This window comes from Dermacentor albipictus, chromosome 1, assembly GCF_038994185.2.
Source record: "Dermacentor albipictus isolate Rhodes 1998 colony chromosome 1, USDA_Dalb.pri_finalv2, whole genome shotgun sequence".
NCBI lineage: Eukaryota > Metazoa > Arthropoda > Arachnida > Ixodida > Ixodidae > Dermacentor > Dermacentor albipictus.
The window spans coordinates 389,793,070-389,814,559 of NC_091821.1; the positions used below are offsets into that span (position 1 = coordinate 389,793,070).

General features: G+C 46.5%; 2 protein-coding genes across 4 annotated transcripts in view; one reads left to right on the forward strand and one right to left on the reverse strand.

The window, feature by feature from the left end:
• Positions 1-1,258, reverse strand: part of LOC135914055 (ornithine decarboxylase-like) — a 111,994-nt gene extending 110,736 nt beyond the window's left edge. Inside the window, exon 1 of one of the 2 annotated variants that reach the window (XM_070532021.1) lies at positions 1,188-1,258. The gene's annotated coding sequence lies outside the window, so the exon portion shown is untranslated. The remainder of the gene's footprint in view (positions 1-1,187) is intronic. The other variant, XM_070532023.1, reaches the window with a different exon arrangement.
• Positions 1-21,490, forward strand: part of LOC135914080 (uncharacterized) — a 42,111-nt gene that overhangs the window by 9,389 nt on the left and 11,232 nt on the right. The window contains exons 4-6 of one of the 2 annotated variants that reach the window (XM_065446821.2): positions 17,655-17,744; positions 18,605-18,673; positions 19,356-21,328. In XM_065446821.2, the coding sequence (XP_065302893.2) occupies positions 17,655-17,744; positions 18,605-18,673; positions 19,356-21,328 (2,132 nt within the window). The remainder of the gene's footprint in view (positions 1-17,654; positions 17,745-18,604; positions 18,674-19,355; positions 21,329-21,490) is intronic. The other variant, XM_065446831.2, reaches the window with a different exon arrangement.

Consider the following 21,490-nt stretch of genomic DNA (forward strand, 5'->3'; position numbering starts at 1 on the left):
ATCACGATACGCGTAAACCGGCACGCCAGTCACTCACGTCGAGCACGTGCGAGTACTAGGCATTATACTACAGCAGTACCGGCGGAACGGCATCACTATAGACTGGCTCCAGATGACGGTGAACTAGACCACGAGGTTGCTGCACATAGTGAGCGAGCGTAAGCTAGGCATAAGGAGAAGGACCTGCTCCAACTCATCCAGGCCTTTGTCGTCGGCTGTCTGACCTATGCACCATCATACATACAGTTACAGAATACAGAAGGAGCTCGTCTGGACTGCATTATACGACACGCATACAAGGTAGCGCTCGGCTTTCCAAGACACACATCTATCGAGAAACTTCTTCAACTGGGAGTTCACAACACCATCGAAGAACTCATTGAAGCACACCGCATATCACAGGTTCACCGTTTGCAAGGTAGCAAGACAGGCCGCTGGATCTTCGCTCGAATGGAATCCAGGGAACGAAGCAGCCCACGAAGCCAAGGATTCGTCGGCCGAGTGATGGGCGTGCCGGAGCCGGATACTCATATCACCACATAACCTAATATTACCGTCTTACACGACACACTAGGCTCGCACCATACAGTAAGCTACACAAGCGTCAGGAGATCCACTGGCGCAGGTTACAGACACACAGAGTTAGTCCGTATTGTCACCTGTGCGGTGAGCTAGCTATGCTCAGTCACATCCTCTGGGACTGTGTGGAGGACCTCCCTCCCCCGATCACCTGGCCTTTGCCTCACCTACATCGTGGGAGGAAGTGCTGTTTAGCTCCATCCCGGACGTACAACTCCGAGCTCCGAGCTGTGGAGCGAGCCTGAAAGGATGCCGTCACGCATTGCTTGGCGGCCATCTGGCCTTCCTGACGAGGCCATGAACTAGCTCCCCACTCTGACGAATAATGTTGTCTCTGTCTTTCTCCATTCGTTTTAGAGTGTGTTGCCGCAGCTGGCATAAAAAAAGCACACAGTGCTGTAATCTCTAATCTGAATTAGAAGCTCCTTCCAGCTCCGTGGAAGCTACTGGCGCCTCGGACAATGAGGAAGGCAAACAGATCAAAATGTTTTCGTCCGCGTTTTGTCGCCTGCTGCCGACGCCTGTGGCGTCGTAAATGTTTGCAGCCTCCGTCTTTGCGCAACAATACGCAAATAGGGCATGGTAACTGATGTCAAAATTATATTCACCTTGTGGGGAGCAAGCACCTGTGTTTCCGTACCTTGCAGCCGTGGCTCTGCTACACTCCGCTATGAGACAGAATATACTTCACTGAAGGCAAGTTTTTTTGTGTGTGTGTGCTTTTTTTTAGTGAAACGTCAATCGCTCGCGTCGGAGCCCCGAAACAGCTGTATGATTAGGCTGTCGGGGCCGTAGAGTTTCATGTGGTCGGGACGACACGCATCCGGACGCCGGCTTCGGTGACTATAAGAGAGGTCACCGGCGTCGGTGACGCCGGTGACTTCCCTCATACCTCAGCATCGTCTGTGTAGCCCTAACAGTGTCAAAAGAAAGAGCTGATCTCAATAGCAACGACAAATCATACCTGATGTGCTGCCTCAGCATGAAGGGAGGCTAAGTAATGGCCGACTTCATATTTTGCTTCTTTCCGGAGGAGCAAAAGACAAATAACAAGCGTGCATTTAGATCGAAACGGGCGCTTGCGAGGGAGCATGCGAGGCACCGTGGCTAGTGGTGTAATATATAAAACATGTACAACGTTGTTAGTTGGACCACACGCGTTATACTTCTTATACTGTGCCTCATACGTTGAACTACGCAACTGCTTATACTATATGCAATTTAGTTCTATCAAAACATGCATGTTTCTATTCGGCGTGATAACTCACGCCGAACAATTCTTTTTTTTTATGCACGCCCTCATTAGTTTTGACCCATCTTGGGGGCGCTCCAGTGCAGTTCAGGGAGAAGGAAACCAGCAGGAAAGGAGGAGTGGCGCTACCTTGAAAACTCAGGAAGAGAACCTTAGTGTTGAAGCAATGAGCGACAATCTTATGGGCATCATTAAGGAGTGTGCAATAGAAGTCGGTGGTAACTTCGTTAGACAGGACGATGAAGCGCATGGCGTTTTTTATGTCTTTATACAGCATCCCAGTCAGCTATCGCAGGAGACGAAATATCTGATTAAGAAACGCCAATGTATGAAAGCCTCTAACCCTACCGCTAGAGTAGAACTGGCAGAACTTTCCAAGTTAAAGGGCCCCTGAAGCGATTCGGACAAATTTTGTAGACGTGTAGGGTACAGTTTAAGTAGAACATTCGCACAACAATTTAAGTGAAGTGGTAGGTATTAACGGAGCTACAAGCGATTACAAGTTACCCTCCCCCCTATCCATGCTTTTACTCCTCAACTAGTTCGCCGAGCGATCGGGGCTAAGCTCCGCCTGCACTGGTTTTGCGTCACCACGCAACGTCACATCGTCCACTTCCGGTTGTTTTGAGCCCGCCCTTGCCCGCGCGAAACCTCTCTGCTAGCCGCTTGGCCATCGACCCCAAGCGAGAACTATCGAAGCAGCTTGTGTTGCGAGCATTCTGTCGTAGCGCCGAACGTGTCTGGTATTCCGGTAATCACACATAGCTGAGCTTTTCGACGGAACAGTAGAGGCATAAACTCACGCTGATGAAGGAACTTTAGCGTAGACGTACGTGAGCTGCCTGATCATTCATTCTCCGCTGTCCAGCCTCCCGTTGGCGCAGAGCTTAACCAGCCAAAGAAAGAGCTAATATTGCTCTAAACAAGTGCAAAACATTTTAAACATTTACAAGAGCAACATGTTAACGATTACACTCCTGCGAAAAATTTACACCAGCAGCAAATAATACATTTTGTTACTGCTACTGTGTGTGGTTGAGCCCTATGCCACCAGATGGCTGCACCGTGCAGACCATTCACATTTGCGATTCTGTTCATCCCCCTGAAACTAAAGCCCCTCCATCCACGCGCCACCGCCGCTTTCTTAAGTAGCGCCAACCTTTGTTGTGCGCCGCCTTTTCCCCTCATACCAAATCCGGTTCCGGCATTTCCGCTTCCTGCATTTCCGGTTCTGGTGTTTCCGCTTCGTGGAGTTGCGCTGCGGGAATGTCCGCTTTGACTGCTGTTAGACGATGGTGAGACGCCCGCGCGTGCTTAGCAGAGCTGTGACAGTCACCATACGAAGAATGCAAAGGGGACAAGCTGTTGTATTCCGCTGAAGTAGTAGCTCGCGGTCGCTGTTTTCAAAATGCACGAAACGCGGCAGGGGTCTCCAAGCGCCGAGGCACTACGTTCCACTGTACGTTGGCTCTCGTGGCACAACCCGTCGCAGGTTGACGCGAAGCAGCGAACACGATCAGATCTCTGATTACAATAGGCGGTGGTTCTTCGATAGAATAGTCACAGTTTAAACCCCCTGGTGCAATGAAAGCCTGTCCATCGACGCGAAAGTAAAGAACGCTAAAAAACATAGCGTCACTTCCACTCGGAACAGGAAGCTGTAGCTAAGTAAGTTCCGCGTGGCGCCGGAAGCTAAGGGGGTGAGTGGGAGAGGAGCGTGGAGGAGGAGGAGGGAAGGTTGGCGGTACTTAACCTGGTCGGCGGAAACGTGTATGGAGGGGCTTTACCTGAAACGACACGCAAGGGGAAACGGCCATGCCCTGTCTCCTTGCGCTTGCGTTAACCCTAATACCGGACTCGCGAACCGCTATTGCGTTAGTAATCTGACGCTACGGCCGCAATCGCGCAAATCCTGGCGCCGATCGGATAGCGGCAGCCCGATGCGCTGCAGCCAGTCCGCTTGTCTACTGGCTTCCAGAGGGACACGATGTCGCGGCTTGACACATTGCCAATTGCTACGTTTGCAGTCCACAACGCAACAAAGTCGAATCATAGCGCTCGCGGAAAGACAGACCGACACACTGACGGCGGAGCTCTCGTCAAAGGCGGAGAACGTTGAAACACAAGCAGACGACACTTGCTGTGTGCCGGAAGTGCTTAAATGTACTGAAAAATTGTTCTTGTGCTTTCTCTTTATGTTACTTTCTCTTTATAAAAGCAAATAACTAACATTCCAACTATTACGAACATCATTTGTTTAATATAAAGTTGCAAAAATTATCGATCACGCGCCCTGCTCTGCCAATCGGACAGCTTGCCCAACTGACGTCATATGGGCGAAGTCCGTCATATGGGTAGGGGCGGCTTAAAATTCCGCCGAGCAGTGTGCTACGATCGGCAGCAATGTGCATTTTTACAGCCTTATAATAAATTACACGCTTTACGCGGAGCAGTTAGATGTGTCAATTAATGATCAGAATGACCTACTCTAACGACTCAGCACGTTTGTAGAAAATTGTCAAAATCATTTCAGGGTCCCTTTTATCAACAAGCGTAAGACAGCTGACATAGGGTAGTATAATATGGATAGAATAAACATGCTCTTAGGAACGCAGGAAGCCTAAAAGCAGTGAATAAGAAACTAGGAATAGGCTAGAATCAGATGTATGTGTTAAGAGACAAAGCCGGCAATATCATTACTAATATGAATGAGATAGTTCAAGTGATTGAGGAGTTCTATAGAGATTTGTACGGTACCAGTGGCACCCACGACGATAATGGAAGAGAGAATAGTCTAGAGGAATTTGCCATCCCACAAGTAACGCCAAAAGAAGTAAATAAAGCCTTGGGAGCTATGCAAAGGGGGAAGGCAGCTGGGGAGGACCTGGTAACAGCAGATTTGTTGAAGGATGGCGGGCAGATTGTTCTAGAAAAACTGGCCACTCTGTATAAGCAATGCCTCATGACTTCGAGCGTACCGGAATCCATAAAAAAGGGGATGCCAAAGATTTCAAAAATTAAAGACCGATCAGCTTACTGTCCATTGCCAACAAAGTATTTACTTAGGTAATCGCAAATAGAATCAGGAACACCTTAGACTTCTGTCAACCAAAGGACCAGGCAGGATTCTGTAAAGGCTACTCAACAAATACCATATTCACACTATCAATCAGGTGATAGAGAAATGTGCGATATATAACCAACCTTTATATATAGCTTTCATTGATTACGAGAAAGCGTTTGATTCAGTCGAAACCTCCGCAGTCATGGAGGTATTACGTAATCAGTGTGTAGGCGAGCCGTATTTAAAAATACTGAAAGTTATCTATAGCGGCTCCACAGCAACCGTAGTCCTCCATAAAGAAAGTAACAAAATCCCAATAAAGAAATACGTCAGGCAGAGAAATACGATCTCTCCAATGCTATTCACAGCGTGTTTACAGGAGGCATTCAAAGACCTAGATTGGGAAGAATTGGGGATAAGAGTTAATGGAGAATACCTTAGTAACTTGGATTCGCTGATGATATTGCTTTGCTTAGTAACTCAGGGGACCAATTGCAATGCATGCTCACTGACCTGGAGAGGCAAAGAAGAAGGGTGGGTCTAAAAATTAACCTGCAGAAAACTAAACTAATGTTTACCAGTTTCGGAAGAAAACAGCAGTTTGCGATAGGTAGCCAGGCACTGGAAGTGGTAAAGGAACATATCTACTTAGGGCAGGTAGTGGCGCGGATCCGGATCATGAGACTGAAATAATCAGAAGATTAAAAATGGGCTGGGGTGTGTGTGGCAGGCATTCTGAGATCATGAACAGTAGTAGGTTGCTATTATCCATCAAGAGAAAAGTGTGTAACAGCTGTGTCTTACCACTACTCACCTACGGGGCAGAAACCTGGAGCCTTACGAAAAGGGTTCTACTTAAATTGAGGACGACGCAACCAGCTATGGAAAGAGGAATGATGGGTGTAAAGTTAAGGGATAAGAAAAGAGCAGATTGGGTGAGGGAACAAACGCGAGTTAATGACATCTTAGTTGAAATCAAGAAAAAGAAATGGGCATGGGCAGGACATGTAATGAGGAGGGAAGATAACCCATGGTCATTAAGGGTTACGGACTGGATTCCAAGAGAAGGGAAGCGTAGCAGCGGGCGGCAGAAAGTTAAGTGGGCGAATGAAATTAAGAAGTTTGCAGGGACAACATGGCCACAATTAACACATGACCGGGGTAGTTGGAGAAGTATGAGAGAAGCCTTTGCCCTGCAGTGGGCGTAGCCAGGCTGATGATGCTGCTGCTGCTGACGATGATGATGATATGGTCGGTATCGTACTCGCCCCCTATAGCACCAGTTACGAAACGCGTAAACTGAGTAAAAGTAGGCGTTTACGACACAGTCCCTTTTCTGTCCCGTGATCCCCCTTGCCGATCCTTCAAGGTATGTCGGCCCCACTAATACACCAGGAAACCGTAACCTCGCCTATTGTGTAACGTGCTGATAGTACAAGCGTTCATCGCGTTTATCTTGCACCAGTCACCTGTTTCTGGCTACTGTCAATGTCCAGACCCTTATCGTAAAAAGGGGTAATAGAGACTCAAGGCAAGGCAAAAGAACCGACGTTCAGGCCATCAACGTTGCACCTATCGTGAAATTACGGCCCATTGTTCAGAATGAGTGAACTTTCTTTCTTTCTTTACGTTCAGAACAGACGTTTTAGCTTACGTCCAGTCTCTTGAAGTGTCCGTAAGCTCTTTCAACAATAGCATATTAGTGAACTGTGTAAAAGCTTTGCAAACAAAAGGCACTTCTGTACACAGGCAACATCATAACGAACTGCCTTACGCTTCTGTCAATTTTAGAATAATTTTACAGACAATATGAGCAAAAAAGTTTTAGCAAACGCAAACAGCTGGGGTCTTCTGACACGTGTAAAATATTATTTTTCCGTGATAGGAACATTCCACGGCTACGTTGTCACAACTGTCACACGCGCAACACGCCCTCGATGAGCAAAACAGGTGTAAAGAACTTGGCAGTGTGTTTACGGCTAAGGCATCTGAAATTCTGGGCAATGTCATGGCGCATTCCATTGTCAGAACGAGAGCGGACGCGAAAAGCAGAGAGGGACCAGAGCAGTAGCGCAGTGAGAGGGCGACCGCTTGCTCCCTTCCGACAGCAGGTGCGAGTGTGCACGTGTATCACAGAGCCAGATGGCAGAACCGATTTTTGCAACTCAGCCGCCATTGCTCCCACACACGGAGCCAAAATCTACGGAAACACAAGCAAAATTATATGATACGTGCCTAAGGTCACGTTCTTTCTTCGCACTCCTCTTTCCGCGTAGGAGTAGTTCCAACTGCTCTCGACTGCTCTCGTAATCGCCAAACTGCTTTTGTTCTGCCATGGAAACGCATCTACTTTCGGGGCGCCTTTGAATGCTCCTGTTTGCCCAATGTACTGCTCCATTAGAGAGTTTTAGCATGTCCGTAAATGTAAGGTCGTTTGCAGAATACCGGGTTTCCGGAGAGATGTACGGCAGCAACAGCTCTGGTAGCGACATCTGGTGACGTAGTGCTTAACTATATATCATGCAAAATGCCGCGGGGCTCTATAACGTAAAACTATTCCAATATGTTTTTATTCCAATCCCCTGACGTCAAATTTGCGTAACCACCGACGCAAGCATCGTGCGGTGACCCCCAGGGTTCTCTGAACAGATCAATCAACCACTCTCCTCGTTCATAGGAGGTCACTTTTGCTTGCTTGAAAAACGAATAACGTTGCCTACACTGAGCGGGTTGCCTTATCTAATTGGCTGACAAGAGGCGAGGAGCACGCTCAAGTGGAGAGGGATTTGATGGGGCCAAGCCACTGTATTGAAAATAGATAACCGGACGAAGAGGGTGATGCCGGTCCGCTTGCCATTACTTAGCTTACGGTGGCTGATCGAAAATCGTGGCGGCATGCAACTGAAGGTTAAGAATGCCGCTAAAACGCATCCTCAGCAAAGAAGATTTGGCAGAGCGAGGTCCTAAACTTGCCGAAAGTGCTTGAAAATGTTAGACAGCCACGCAAAAAGGTTTATTGTACGCATATAAACCCATGCTTTCCGGCAGGTGCGAGTAGCCAGTGCGTGAGCGACCGGCGGCAGCCATCTTTTATTCCTTTCGGAACGGGGCAGCCTGCGGCTTGTCAGAAGAAAATTCCGTTTTGTTCGGCATATTAATGCATCTTTAACGCGTACACATCACTTTGACGCGGTGAGTTTTCGCAGTCATGTGTCGTCGCGTGACAGGCCGTTGAAGTGGGTGTAGCCCCAGAACTTTTGACCAATGGCCGAGGTCTAATGGTGAAAAGGCGTCGAATCAGAAGTAACTATTTTTCTTTTGTTCGCGCCAATCACGCATAATCAGTGTGTGCGCGTCATTTAGAAAGGGAGCTATCGCGGTTTTCGTATCGTTGCGCGACAGACAGCTGAAGTGCAGGTGGTCCAAAAAAGTGTTTGACTAACCGCGGAGGGCTGATTGCAGAATTTGAATAGAAAAGTTTGGAACAGTTTTACGTTATAGCGCCCCTGAATATTCTACTTCACTGCTGGTGTAAAGCGTTGGTAGTGACGTGGTTGGCAACGTGCAGTAACTTTATTACTCTTTTAGATGATAACACTGACGCAACAATTTTTTTTCATGCACATTGTAGTTGGACAGAACGCCGCAACATTTCGCTAACAGCTTTGCTCCTGCCCTCCAACGCAAACTTGAGAAAGTTAATGCACGAACTAAAGCTCTATATTCTCGCTGCGCTACAGTATCTTACTGGGTCTGCCCTTGTCTCTCCTACGGCTGGAATAGCTTCTTGGCTCCTCTTCCACAGGCTACACTTTGGAGAAGGCAAGCCACTGGATTTTTTCCTTCTTCGGGTCACTTCAAGACGATATGAACAACAGCTTGCTTTCACCCTTCTTTTTTTTTATTGCGATGAAGGCTTGCCATTAAGGCATAATTCTTGGAGCGTATATTTGTATTATATGTGTGCTGTGAGGCCTGTGTTGTGTATGAATTGAAGCAGTGTTTTGTGAAATCTGTTGTCATGTATCCAGTGGTCATAGCTGGTTGTCACACTGTAGCGGAGGCCGGCTTGCAGTAGGAGACGCGAGCGTTCCGATTGTAAACCCGTACATGTCCATATTAGGTGGTATGCATCTGATTCCACCACAGGAACGGAGCAGTATGGACATGTAGCACCCCCCTTCTTTTTCTCCGTGTCATTTTCACGGCTTTCCTGCGATTAAGGTGTTTCTATCAGCTGTCTCACACTCTTTGTAGCCTACGCAAGTGATTCCGCGTGCTCTCTGAAGCCCTCAGATGAACCATGCAAACCCCAAGAAGAACGCATGATCAGACGCATGATAAATCGCAAGGAGTATCAAGTTGGGCTTGTTGATGAGGCATAATTACAAACACGAGTACACAACACATGTAGAAGAGACAATTCAGATAGACACAACAAAATATTGAGATGTTACACACAGTGTGAAGCCGGTTGCCTCATTGTAGGGTTCTAGAACAGACCCTCATGCGCAGGGAGATGTGATGCCCTAATAATAATAAGCTGAATGTGAACTGGAGAACATGTCAAACTGTGATTGTGTCAAATGTGCAAATAAACAATTATTCTCCCTGGCCCCGGCGGGGCACACTTCCCATGGCAGCCCGCAGCAGTCTCTCCGATAAACAGTTCAGTTGCTTCCTTATGAAGCGTTCACCACCCCGTTTTCTTTTGGCACATGCGTAACGCCGCGTTACCTATCCACGAATGTACATGTATACGAGGTAGCTAAGCTTCCATAGAAGCCCATGCGTTCAGAAAATGGCGGTTCATCAATGGTTTAAGGGGCTTAGGGTCATCTGTGAGAGGACGGTACTATTCTGGTGAAAAACAACACAGGTAAGGTCGTATTAGGTAAAAAAAGGAGTGGCGTCATTTCTTTATATTCCCACGGTCGTTTCTTTTCTTAAGCGGTGCTATTATGGTGGTTTGTTTCAGCATCCCCCACCACGACATGAGCCTCCTGTGGACTAGGCATAAGAAATTTGAAGATCTACTCAATGAGTGCTTTAAATCGATGCCGGCTTTTCATATCCAAATCCATATTAAATGCGGACACATCTTTAGTGGTAACTTGAAATTTAAGCGCACCGCATTACTTTTGCTGCGAGAATTAGTATTCTGTGCGTTCGTGATCTGGACATTAACTTGACCTTTGATTAGCATTTACTCCACAGTCAGCTAAGCACATCCAGCCACGTGCAACATATTTTTTTGCATTATTTCATGGATTCTCAGGTATGTAGGGAAGTTATAACAGCGGAATGTGGCTGCACATTGCTAGTTAGTTTGCGTTGGAAGAAAAGTAATTGCTACTTATGCCAGAATTTTAGACAATTGTTGGATGTGATTGGCTTATAAATCACAAAACAAGAATTATATAGTGTGGCATACAGTGCGCACCACCTGTGGCAATGAAAAAGAAACGTGTTCACCAGCACCATGCTATCCCCGAAACCTTGCACATGACAATCACAATGCGCGAGCAACATATTGATGCAAAATGATTCAATACTATAGCGACTAAAAAACATACGAAAATGCCGTAACGTGCTGCAATAACCAGAATATAGACACAGCTTTCGCTCAATTTTGAAACGTTGATTCGTGCCTTGCGTGTTTGTCATAAATATAAGGCCTTATTTAAATTTTTGATCCGCAGGCAGGTGGGAACCATACAGATTCAGTTTTACAGTATATCAGGAAAAGAGATGCGTGTTCAAGTTATGGGGGTGGAGGGGGGACACTTTATACAGTTAAATGCCTTTATAACGAACTGCTTGGGACCACCGAAATTATTTGTTATACAAGTAACTGCGTTGTGAAGATCGCGCCCCACAGTGCTCCCAATAGAGCACGCTATGCGCATTCAACAAGGGGTTCACAACGTACACACATTCTGGCAACATGTCCACACAGGTGGTTGGGTACAACTCAACAGCTCTGCTGCTGCAGTCATCAACCCGGCAAAATCCGAAGAAATCAAATTAAAGCTTTATGTGTGACCACATCAATAGGTGCAGAACTTGCGGCACTCCATGCTGCACTTGATTTCGTTAATCAAGAACCACCGCAACGATGAACAGTCTTTAATGACTCCAAGGCAGCCCTTCAGTACATACAAAGCCCAATGCGCCACGGACTCAATGAATAACTGGCTTCAGAAATTCGACAGGTATATCATCGCAGCCATGACAAAGGACACAACAAAATCTTTCAGTGGCTTCTAGGATTGCAGCATCACGACACCGACGAAGCCGCCCGATCTGCACATGAAAGTGGTCAACGTGTCTTGATTCTGCTTTCGCGAACAGGCGCTGCGGCTGGGCTGCAACTGATGTTTCATGAATGTACTCTGCCCCTGTGGGACTCGAACGTTTTCGCCATGTGTCATTTGCGTTCGTTGTCTCCGGACATACGGATGCGCATACTATCTGGACTACCACGACGTGAACAGACCACGCTGTTTCGTCTGTGGCTAGGCGTTGCATTTACGAACTCGTATGCCTTCCTTATTGGAATGGCCAACAGCCCCGCGTGCGACACATGCCACAGCGATGAGACGCTCGCACACATTACCTGTATCCGCCCATGATATAGTGCCCAGAGACAAGTGATCTGCAGAGTACTGTACCAGCTGGAGAATCGTCCAATGTCATAACTAAAAGCTTTAGGTCAGTGCTCCTAAAGAACATCCGTACTGAGGGCGTTACTCACGTTACTAAGGTTCCTGCGGTCTACCGGCCTTCACGATAGACTTTAGAAACGCCACCCCCTAACGCTATACAGTGTCAAAAGCGTGGCAGTTTGGGCGAGTTGGTATGTCATGACTTCTTTAGGCTTGTAGCGCAGCTCAGAAAGACCACAAAGGAAGGTGGAAGGGGTAATGAAAGGGAACGGAGAACAGATTGAGCGCTAACTTCCAACTAATGCTTTATTTCGTGACGCAGAGGCTACTTATACACTCGGCGAACCATGTGACATCAAGATATTACACAAAACCAAGCAACAAAACTGATAGTAATCATGTGACAACATATTCAAACAGCCTGTGGCTGCAATCGGAGATACGCCAATTCATTGCTGGATAATGATAATGAAGGTGAGCTTACACATGCATGGCCCAGACTTATGATAGCCGTTGCTTCGATGATTTCTCTTGTGAGCTGATTACGACTACGACCTAGAATGACGCATTCCTCTAAGACAAATTCGGAACCACACGTTTTGCAGTGCTGCACAAAAAAAAACCCAGCTGTAATACAATTCTTGGCATTGTAACCATGTTCGCGCAGCCTGTCATTCAGACATCGGCCAGTTTGACCTACGTAACGTTTTCTACGTTTGAGTGGAAAACAATAAACAACACAATGTGTGCAATTAACGAACTTCTTTTTGTGATTCTTACCACAGCTAGGAGGAGCCTTCTTATTCGCATTAGTAAGCTTGCAAATCCTCATAAGCTTGTTAGGGGCAGAAAACACTACACGAATATTCGCTTGCTTGGCGACTTTCTTAAGATTATGTGAGACGGTGTGAATATGAGGAATGATGCTTGTCCTACCCCGAGTAGTTGCAGGATTATCTTCGTGCTGGTTGTCTTTTTTAAACTCTTCTAGAATGCGTTCTGCTACTGATACTTGTAGGGACACGGGATAACCAGCCTGCGAAAGCCGTTCTCACTAAGGGGCAAAGCTAGACGAAACAGTATGGTTGCACGAGTTTTTCAAATCATTATTTAGGCAAAGCTTGGCAATGCCTCTCTTGACCAACTTAGAATGAGCAGAATGAAACGGAAGAAATGGTTTGTTAGCATGAGGTTCATAGTACCAACACGCGTGAATATCCGAACAAGCTAAGCGCATATCCAAAAACCGCATGGTGTGATCCTGTGAGAGCTCGTAAGTAACGTCAAGGGGCGCAAGGCATTCTTTGACTTTTGGCACTACCATGGTCTCATGGTCAGCCGGAGAACACTTAATACAAAACAAAAAATCGTCCACATAACGAAATATTTTTAAAACATTAGTCTGAGTAAGGTTCACTGACATGGCGACATCTAGGCTACCTAAGAATAAATCACTGAGGAGCAGGGCAATTCACGAACCGACGCATACTCCGTTTTTCTGCAAATAGATGGTGTCATTTCATGTGATGAACGTTGACGACAAATACAAGCTCAAAAGTTCTAAAAATAATTGCTAGACAGCCCAGCATTATTCTGAAAACGGGTGACACCAAATTCATCAATTGTCTTCGAAATAGCTGGCAGCAGGTCATTGTGCAGAATAGAATAGTACAGGTCTTCCACATCGACGGAGAAGACTTGAAAGCCTTAATAGGAATTGTCCTTCAAAAAGTCGATCACTTCATCGGAGTTGCGATCACCCTGCTATAATCCCGATACCGGGATTGCAGCATCAATAAATAAATAAATAAATAAATAAATAAATAAATAAATAAATAAATAAATAAAAACGGGTCATTCACGGATAAAACGGCTAGCTTGGCTTCCAGAAACAGTGCGACAGACTTCTGCCACGTGTCCTTTTCTGAAACAATAACCCTCAATGCGACGCCAGGTTTGTGCGTTGTCGCGCAAAAAAAAAACACCTCAAGGTGATCTCGCTTGCTGCTGGAAATGTTTTTCAACATTCTTTCTGAGTTGCGTACAAGCCTAAAAAAGCTATACAGTGTACGCGGTTTCTTCGTGCTCGTCTCTCTTTCTCTCTATATCCCCCTTTTTCTTTTTATCCCCCTTACCCCTTCCGCCCGTGCAGGGTAGTCAACCGGAACTACCTCTGGTTAACGTCCCTGCCTTTCTCATGTTTTCTCTCTCTCTCTTTCACTCCCCATTCCCCTACCCACGTGTAGGGTAGCAAACTGGACTCAGTCTGGTTATCCTCCCTGCTTTCCTTCTTCCCTTCTCCCTCTCTCTCTCTTATCTCTCTCTTTCTGAACAAGAGATAATCTTGATTTAACATGTATTCGAGAAACTTGGTGAAATAAGTCACTATTTTTTTTCGTGCACACTTCGTCTGATGGAATGTGCGACTGCTGCTGACCTTATGGCGCAGAAGTTCAGGGCACGCTCAGCGGCGAGTCGTGGGCGCAGCGCAAGTTACAGCTGCTGCAGATCGTCGAATGTCGCTCGCGCCTCCCTTGCCTTCAAAGTTGGCCATTTCTTTACACAACCCCGTCCTTTCTGTTCTATAGATCACTTTGTAGGCGTACTCCGTCATCAGTTACGACATCGTCGCACCGTCATCAACTACGGCGCATTCGTCAACCGTTACAGCCGCTGATGTTTTACACCAAGTAGAGTGCGAGTTGAGCTCTTCTTGGAGCAGTGCAGGGGGACATCGGCATGCTCTAGAATTGCGACACTGCCGTTAGTGCTAGCGCAGAGTGCTGCTCAGGGGCATAGGTTGAGGGATATGGGGGAACCGCTACGGCTGCGTTCGTTGTAAAGCCGCAGTTAAGCCCTCGGGGACGCCTAAACTACTTTGTTGTACAGGCGAATTCGTCGTAGTGAGCCTCATTGCGGAGACAATCACTACCCATATGCAAATTAGAAATTCTGTCGGGACCTAATGTATCTTTCATTTAGAGGTCATTTCCTAATAGTAGCGTTCGTTGTAGACGGGTTCGACTCTATTCCGCCTTTTTTCGTTATCGCAGGAAAGAAGAATACGCTCAAACCTTGGCGCAAGCACACCTTAGCAACTTATTTGGCGTTATGCGCACCTCAAAACCTGCTGTGCGCTCTAAAACGTTGTAGTGGAAAGTGACAAGGCGCCTGCAAGAAACACACAAATTAATAAATCATATGAAACGTGCCATGATGAAAATGGAAAATACGAAGCGTACGATAAAAGAACCAACTTTTTACAAGTAGACTAAAGTCTCCCTTATGCAGGAGAAGCTTGTCGACTAGACGTACCCCCTGTGCACCCTGGGCAACGGGCCTCAGGTGCTCTTCATGTGCAAGCCCGCGGGTCACTGCAGTAACACGAAGACCACTGAAACCGGCACTTGTCCGTTGTTCCATGCTCACTTCACATGAAAACTTTTCAGTGGACACTTTGAGTCACCATGTAAAACACCTCGGAAACGCCGCACTCAGCAAGCGTAAAATTCGCCCCGCCAGAATTCAGAAAACTCACGAACGAGCAAAAGACCCAAGCATACTACGAGGGCGTCTTGTAGAAGAGGAATCTTACGAGCGTGTTTTCCCGCATCAACGTGAACGCGTCCTTTTTCTACCAGGGGCATATACAAAATGATATAATATAGTAATCTTAAAATCAAAGAGAATCGTTTTTTTCTTTGTGCATAACATATATTTAAAACTAATTAAGATGAATTTTGTTTGAATAAAATAAAGTTTGTCGCGTTTTTCTTAAACGATGTACTTTTTTTAATAACGTTTGTTCTCTACTCACCTAGTCACGCTTCAATCGCAACTCCCGTAAGCCCCCTTCTCCATGTGGTTGAACAATCGGTTCTTCGCCATCAAACCACCGTCAACTCTTCCGAGGCAGAGTTGTTGGCGAAAGCCAACAGACACTAGAGTGACTGTCGATGACAATACAAGAGGACTGGCCATATAGTAAGGGATGGAATTTCGCAACCACCCAGACAAGAGCCAGACACTCGCTCTCGGTAGTGGAGTAGTTTCACTACGAAGGCGATAAAAGGCGGCCGTCGTACGCAATAACCCGGTCGTGACCACGCTGAGCTTGCGCCTACAAATAGCGGATCAGAGAAAAGAGAAATTCGCACCGTATAGGGAAGACTCCTGAATATATCGTGCATACGAGACACGGCGAATTTGTTTTCTCTCTGATCCACTCTTAGTAGGTGCACGAAGTAATGACGCAAGCCTACTCTCCCTCGGAGCAAATAGACCCCGTGCATATCCCATTACCACTTCCACACTCCTATTCCTTCCGTTGATGTGGTTTGGGCGTCTATCCACATATGTGTATCGTGAATTCTTAGTTCATGCAATTATTCAGGTAAAATTAATTTTCATCTTATTAAGCTCAATGTCGGCCACAATAACGTGTGCCTTCCATCGTCCGTTTAGGAAGTATGAGGCATTTCATAAAGTTATTTGTGTATGTCGCCAAAGAACCCGCTGTAAATGAGCAACGCGAGCGCGCGTTTTTATCGTGTGACGCAAGGCGAACGCGCCGGAGCGTGGAGACCTCGGATGCCACACACGCAGGCTATCAAGCGCACACTTGCTGTTAGTCGCTTATTGCCGCTAACAGTCCTCTTTGTTGTTTACATCTTGGAAACGCAACCGCGGGCATAACTTTTGGAGCGATCACGTCCACTTGAATATGGACACTCGAAACAAGACATCATTCATGTCCACCAAAAAGAAAAGAAAAGAAGAACTCTTGTAGAATTGATGCATCTTTGACAGATTCTTTCCAATCGCGTGGAAAAAAGAAGAATATGTGCATATTTGTAAACGCCACACAAAAACACCACCTTTAACTCTTGCGCACGGTGACAGTTAGTGGTACTGCTTGGGTGTCCGTTGTGTTTGCTTCGTACCGTCGGAAAGAATGCGCAGTAAGTCGGCGTCCCTTCGTCTAACTTCTTTCGAACCACGCTTAGCAGCAGTGTAGCAATGCGCATGGCCACCATAGAAAGGCAGGAAAACATGCTCATGTACCTTCAGCTTTCGACACTTACCTGCGTTTGAACTATGAGAATTTCAGTTCAAGATATGAAAATTTATCTTAAAACTTACTGACCTCCAGCCGGCCCCCTGCATATACTTTGTGATTGGCTGAAATGCATAGTGTATTGCCTTCTACAGCGAAGCTGTATACCTCTACAGTCCAACGAAATTTTCGTGCTGTTGTAAGCAAAAAACTCCCCATACGTGGGCCGATCCCGTAGATAGTGCAATGCCGGGCCGACCTGCGGCCGAGGTTAAGCGGGAGTTAAGCACTCCCCATACGTGGGGCGATCACAAAGTTAGTGCAATGCCGGGCTGACCCGCGGTGGAGGTGAAGCAGGTGTTAAGCACTCCTCATACGTAGGCCGATCCCGAAGATAGTGCAATACCCGCCCGACCAGCGGCGGAGGTGAAGCAGGCCTTAAGCATTCGCCATACGTGGGCCGATCCCGATGCTAGTGCAATGCCGGGCCGACCCGTGGCGTAGGTGAAGTAGGCGTTAAGCCCTCCCCACACGTGGGCTGATCTCGAAGATTGTGCAATACCGGCCCGACCCGTGGTAGAGGTGAAGCAGGCGTTAAGCACTCCCCATACGCGGGTTGATCATGGATATAGTTCAATACCGGCCCGACCCGCGGCGGAGGTGAAGCAGGCGTTAAGCACTCCCTATACGTGGGCCGATGCCGAAGGTAGTGCAATGCGGGGCCGACCCGCGGCCGGGCTGCAGTTCGCCATTAAGGGGCCCACATACACAGCTTCGCTGGTCATCCTTCTTCACAGAGTGGAAGGGTGCTGAGATTTTTTTTATTCCGTCAAACCTTCTAAATTTAAGAGGCTGTATAGCAATGAACCCAAAGCGCAAACCGAGGTCGGCAAGGATTTGGCGCAGAAAATTCTGTCGATGTATTTCCTTACGCTTAATTAATGTAGTCAAGTGAGAATGTTTTGACGCGTTAGTGAAGCCCATTTTCCGCCATGCTTAGTAAATGTTGATCTCTGACAAGAGTCATCGGTGCAGGTGGGAGTTCCGAAGGCGAGGATGACGACTGGGAAGAGCATCACGAATGGACCTATGCGGAGCTTGATGACGACGAGGAGAGTGGAGAAGGTAAGATTAGAAATTCAGGATATAGTCGCTATACTGGAGGTTTTATGGGTAACTTTCACAAGTCCTAGAGTGCATACCATATAAGCCAAGCAAGTGTTCTGGCTTAAATAAGTGTCCATGCTACATTTAACAGTAGGTCCTTGTCCCATTTTCTGGCACACGAAGCAACTTTCGCGGAAGAAGTTCTGCGTTGTTGACCTATTACAACCAACCCGGCTAATCTTATCACAGAGAAGTCCAGTACAAACAGGACATCAATTACACAGATCGTAAGAACTTACAGACGAGGCGACCTAGACTTGAACATAGGGTAACGTACAGGCCTCCTTGTCTCCCTTCATCCCCATCCCCTTCTTTTTCCGATGTAGACAACGTGAAAGCATTTTTTCCTTAACTTTATGAAGATGGTAGTGCAACAGATAGCTTCAATAAATAAAACTACCGATGCCATGCCCACCTATAAAACAGCGTCTTACACAGACTTTGAAGTGCCGGCTGAGAGATTTTTACGTGTCTTTTGAAAGCCTTTCTGCTACGAACAAATCCATTGCATTAAGATACAAAGCTTCAAAGAACTTAATGGTAATCACCAGCAACGCTCAAACAGGTGGCGATGCGTGGAATTATGAGTTGCCGCTACTGGATTTAGTTATTAATACCTTACAAGAAAAAGCCCAGCCCAATGACGTGTGATTTACGCCCGCCCGCCTGCTCTACAATTTACACAGTAATCGCCACTGCGGCCGTAAATTTTGCATGTAACAGACTCTAGTAACCACTGCACTATAAAAATTATTGCCAGTGGAATCTGCACGGCACAGAATGCAAGCAGCAAGCACTTTTCACCTCAATTTTTCTAGGTAGTTACAACAGCGCCGCCTTGTCTCGCTCACGGAACTATAACGGAAAGCAGACTTCTGATAACATCGGTAAGAGAAAATATCTTGCTTTATTCTGCATTCAGTCAGAGAACCCTAAGAATACCATATTCAACCACAGAGTTCATGACAAATTTCAAACGGTGAGTTTCCGACCCCGATAAATAATTATACGTAAAATCACCTAAGGCGATTTCTTCAACTCTGACAGTCTATCACAATCGAAAATACGCGGACAAAGAGGCCGCGTGCGTGAATGTAAAGCCTACATCATCATATGCGGCACAAGTGTACCTTTAGGACAGGTTCGTGAAGACCGTTTAAGCATTTTCCAATAAAAATATCTCGCCAAACACCTATTCACCTAACACCTATTCAGAATCCAACTGGGTTGACAGGTCAAAGCAGTGTTCTGAGCAACTGGCTTATCCTGAATCCTGAACAAAGTAGTGACTTCCTTTAACGTTCTTACCTCAGTGGTAGTTCGAGGTTGTTATTTCTTTTATTATTACTCACAAAAGAGAGTATTCTCATACAATAGAGTTGCTTATATAGTGCGCTCAGGAAACTCTCCACATAATACGGCCAATTTATAACTGAAGCTCTAATTTCTCCAAAATGTTCAACGATACCCACCACGAACGACTGCAGTAGCTCGAGTTCAGTATTAACATTCGGTAATAATTCTCTTCGTATTAAAGCAAAACTAATTTCTTATCTTCCTATTCTGTAGGGTCTGCGGTAGGTGCGAATACGTCATCAAGCGGTGGCACCAGAGCAAACATGAACAAAGAAAAGAGAAAAGTTTTAGCGTCTAATCAGCAGACGAGCATCAAACGTTCCAAAGCGCAGAAGAAAACTTCGTACGCGAAGAAGACATCGACGAAGGCCTTTGCGTACAAAGCACAAAAATTGACGACGAAGAGCCCCAGAGCAAATTTTGTCCACGTCGGCAACCAACACTTAGATAGACCAGCTAAGTCTCCAAGGAAGAGCCCAAAGACCATGAACAAAGAAAAGGGAAAAGTTTTAGCGTCTAATCAGCAGACGAGCATCAAACATTCCAAACCGCAGAAGAAAACTTCATACGCGAAAAAGACATCGACGAAGGCGTTTGCGTCCAAAGCGCAAAAATTGACGACGAAAAGCCCCAGAGCAAATTTTGTCCACGTCGGCAACCAACACATATATAGACCAGCTAAGTCTCCAAGGAAGAGCCCAAAGACGACTGTTTCCTTGCGCTATAAACGTAACGAAGCACGTTATTATAAATGGAGCGACCAGTCGGGCAGGAAGCTGACTACAGCCAGTGTTTTGAACAGCAGAAAGCACAAAAGCGGAAAGGAGATCCAAGGCGAAGTATCCAAAAAGGCCAGGAAAAATTCAAGTTCGACGACAACCGGGAATAATTCCTCCTCCAAGAAATACGCAAGAAATAATACTGAAGGCAGCAAAAAGAGTGTCACAGCAAACTGGAAATCAAAGGTAGCGGGAGCATTCACAAGCAAACGAAGCAAAAATGTGAGGACTTATCCAAAGGAAGCACACCACGACAGAAGCAAGAGTTCACGTTTGATTAACTTCACTGGAAGTAGCAATAATGGAAGGGCATTTGAGTCCTCTAGTTCAAACAGCACTGGCAGAAACAGAACTAAAAGTTCTAAGGTGAAACGCACAGCAGTGAAGACATCAACAGAAGCTGTCCCAACGAAAAGATATCGTGGTAAAATTGAAAACATGTCTGCAAGAGGAGAAACGCACGCTGGGAGAAACCATTTAGGCTCGAGGTTCACGGTAGGAAGCACGTCCACATTGTCTGACTTCGAAAGTTTGAAAACTACTCAAAATAACGTTTATAAGCAAAATCATGTCGCGAGTTCGAAACTGGTCACATCCAAAACTTTGAAAAGTGATGACAATAAATCAATGAAAAAGTTGGTCCCTGAAGCACCCCAGCAAGCACGAGGAAACTCGAGCTCTAAAAGCAACGCAGGCACTGCTAATACGCAACATGGGTCACGAAGGAAAACACGTAAGAGTGGGAACGTGTTGGTGGATCGACCGAACGCCAATCAAAGACTTGTATCCTCGAACTACCAAGGCAACGACGCAAAAAGCAAGCTTAGAACAGTAGCCAAGAAAACACTCAGCAAGAGTTCAGCAGCAGCTAATGCCTTATTGGAGCTGAAACAGCCGCAGACCAAGCCATCACCTCAACGTGGCACCCGGCACGCCTCTGTTTCTTCATCGGAAGGTGGCACTCACGTTCGGAGTCGTGTATTCGGCCCATTGAGTGAAGGATATTTGTCTCGTGTTGTAGACCGCAATGGCGGCAACGGAAGGCGAGTGGGCCACAACACAAGCGCCGGAGCTATAACAGACATCCGCGGAACGAGACACCGCACTTATCTCCCTTACAACGGAAGCTCATGGTCCGGCTTGGGCGGCGCGCTTGGGGACAACAGATCCAAGCGCTCGTGGGACCGGTATCTAGCGGGTTCCAGAAAACGCCGGAAAAAAGGGCGCTCCATCTTTCGAGTGCGGAGAATCCTCCGCAGGAGAAGGAAACGTAGAGGAAGGCGCAAAACTTTCGCACAGCCTCAAGTTGAGATCACCAAAGCCCGTGACAAAGAACAAGCTTCAAGTCGCGACAAACTTGTTGCTGGCGCGCAGATTAGGCCAATCAAGACAGTAACTCCTGGACCGGTAAGTGGTCTTGGTTTAGCTATGTTTTTATTAGCCCTAATTTAAGTTTCTTGTAACACGTTTGATTGTGTATGACTGCACGCAGCACCAATACGGTCTAAGTATGAAGCGAACTTATTTAGTCGGACGTGTCTGAATGCACTCCTTTGAAATTAATTTAAT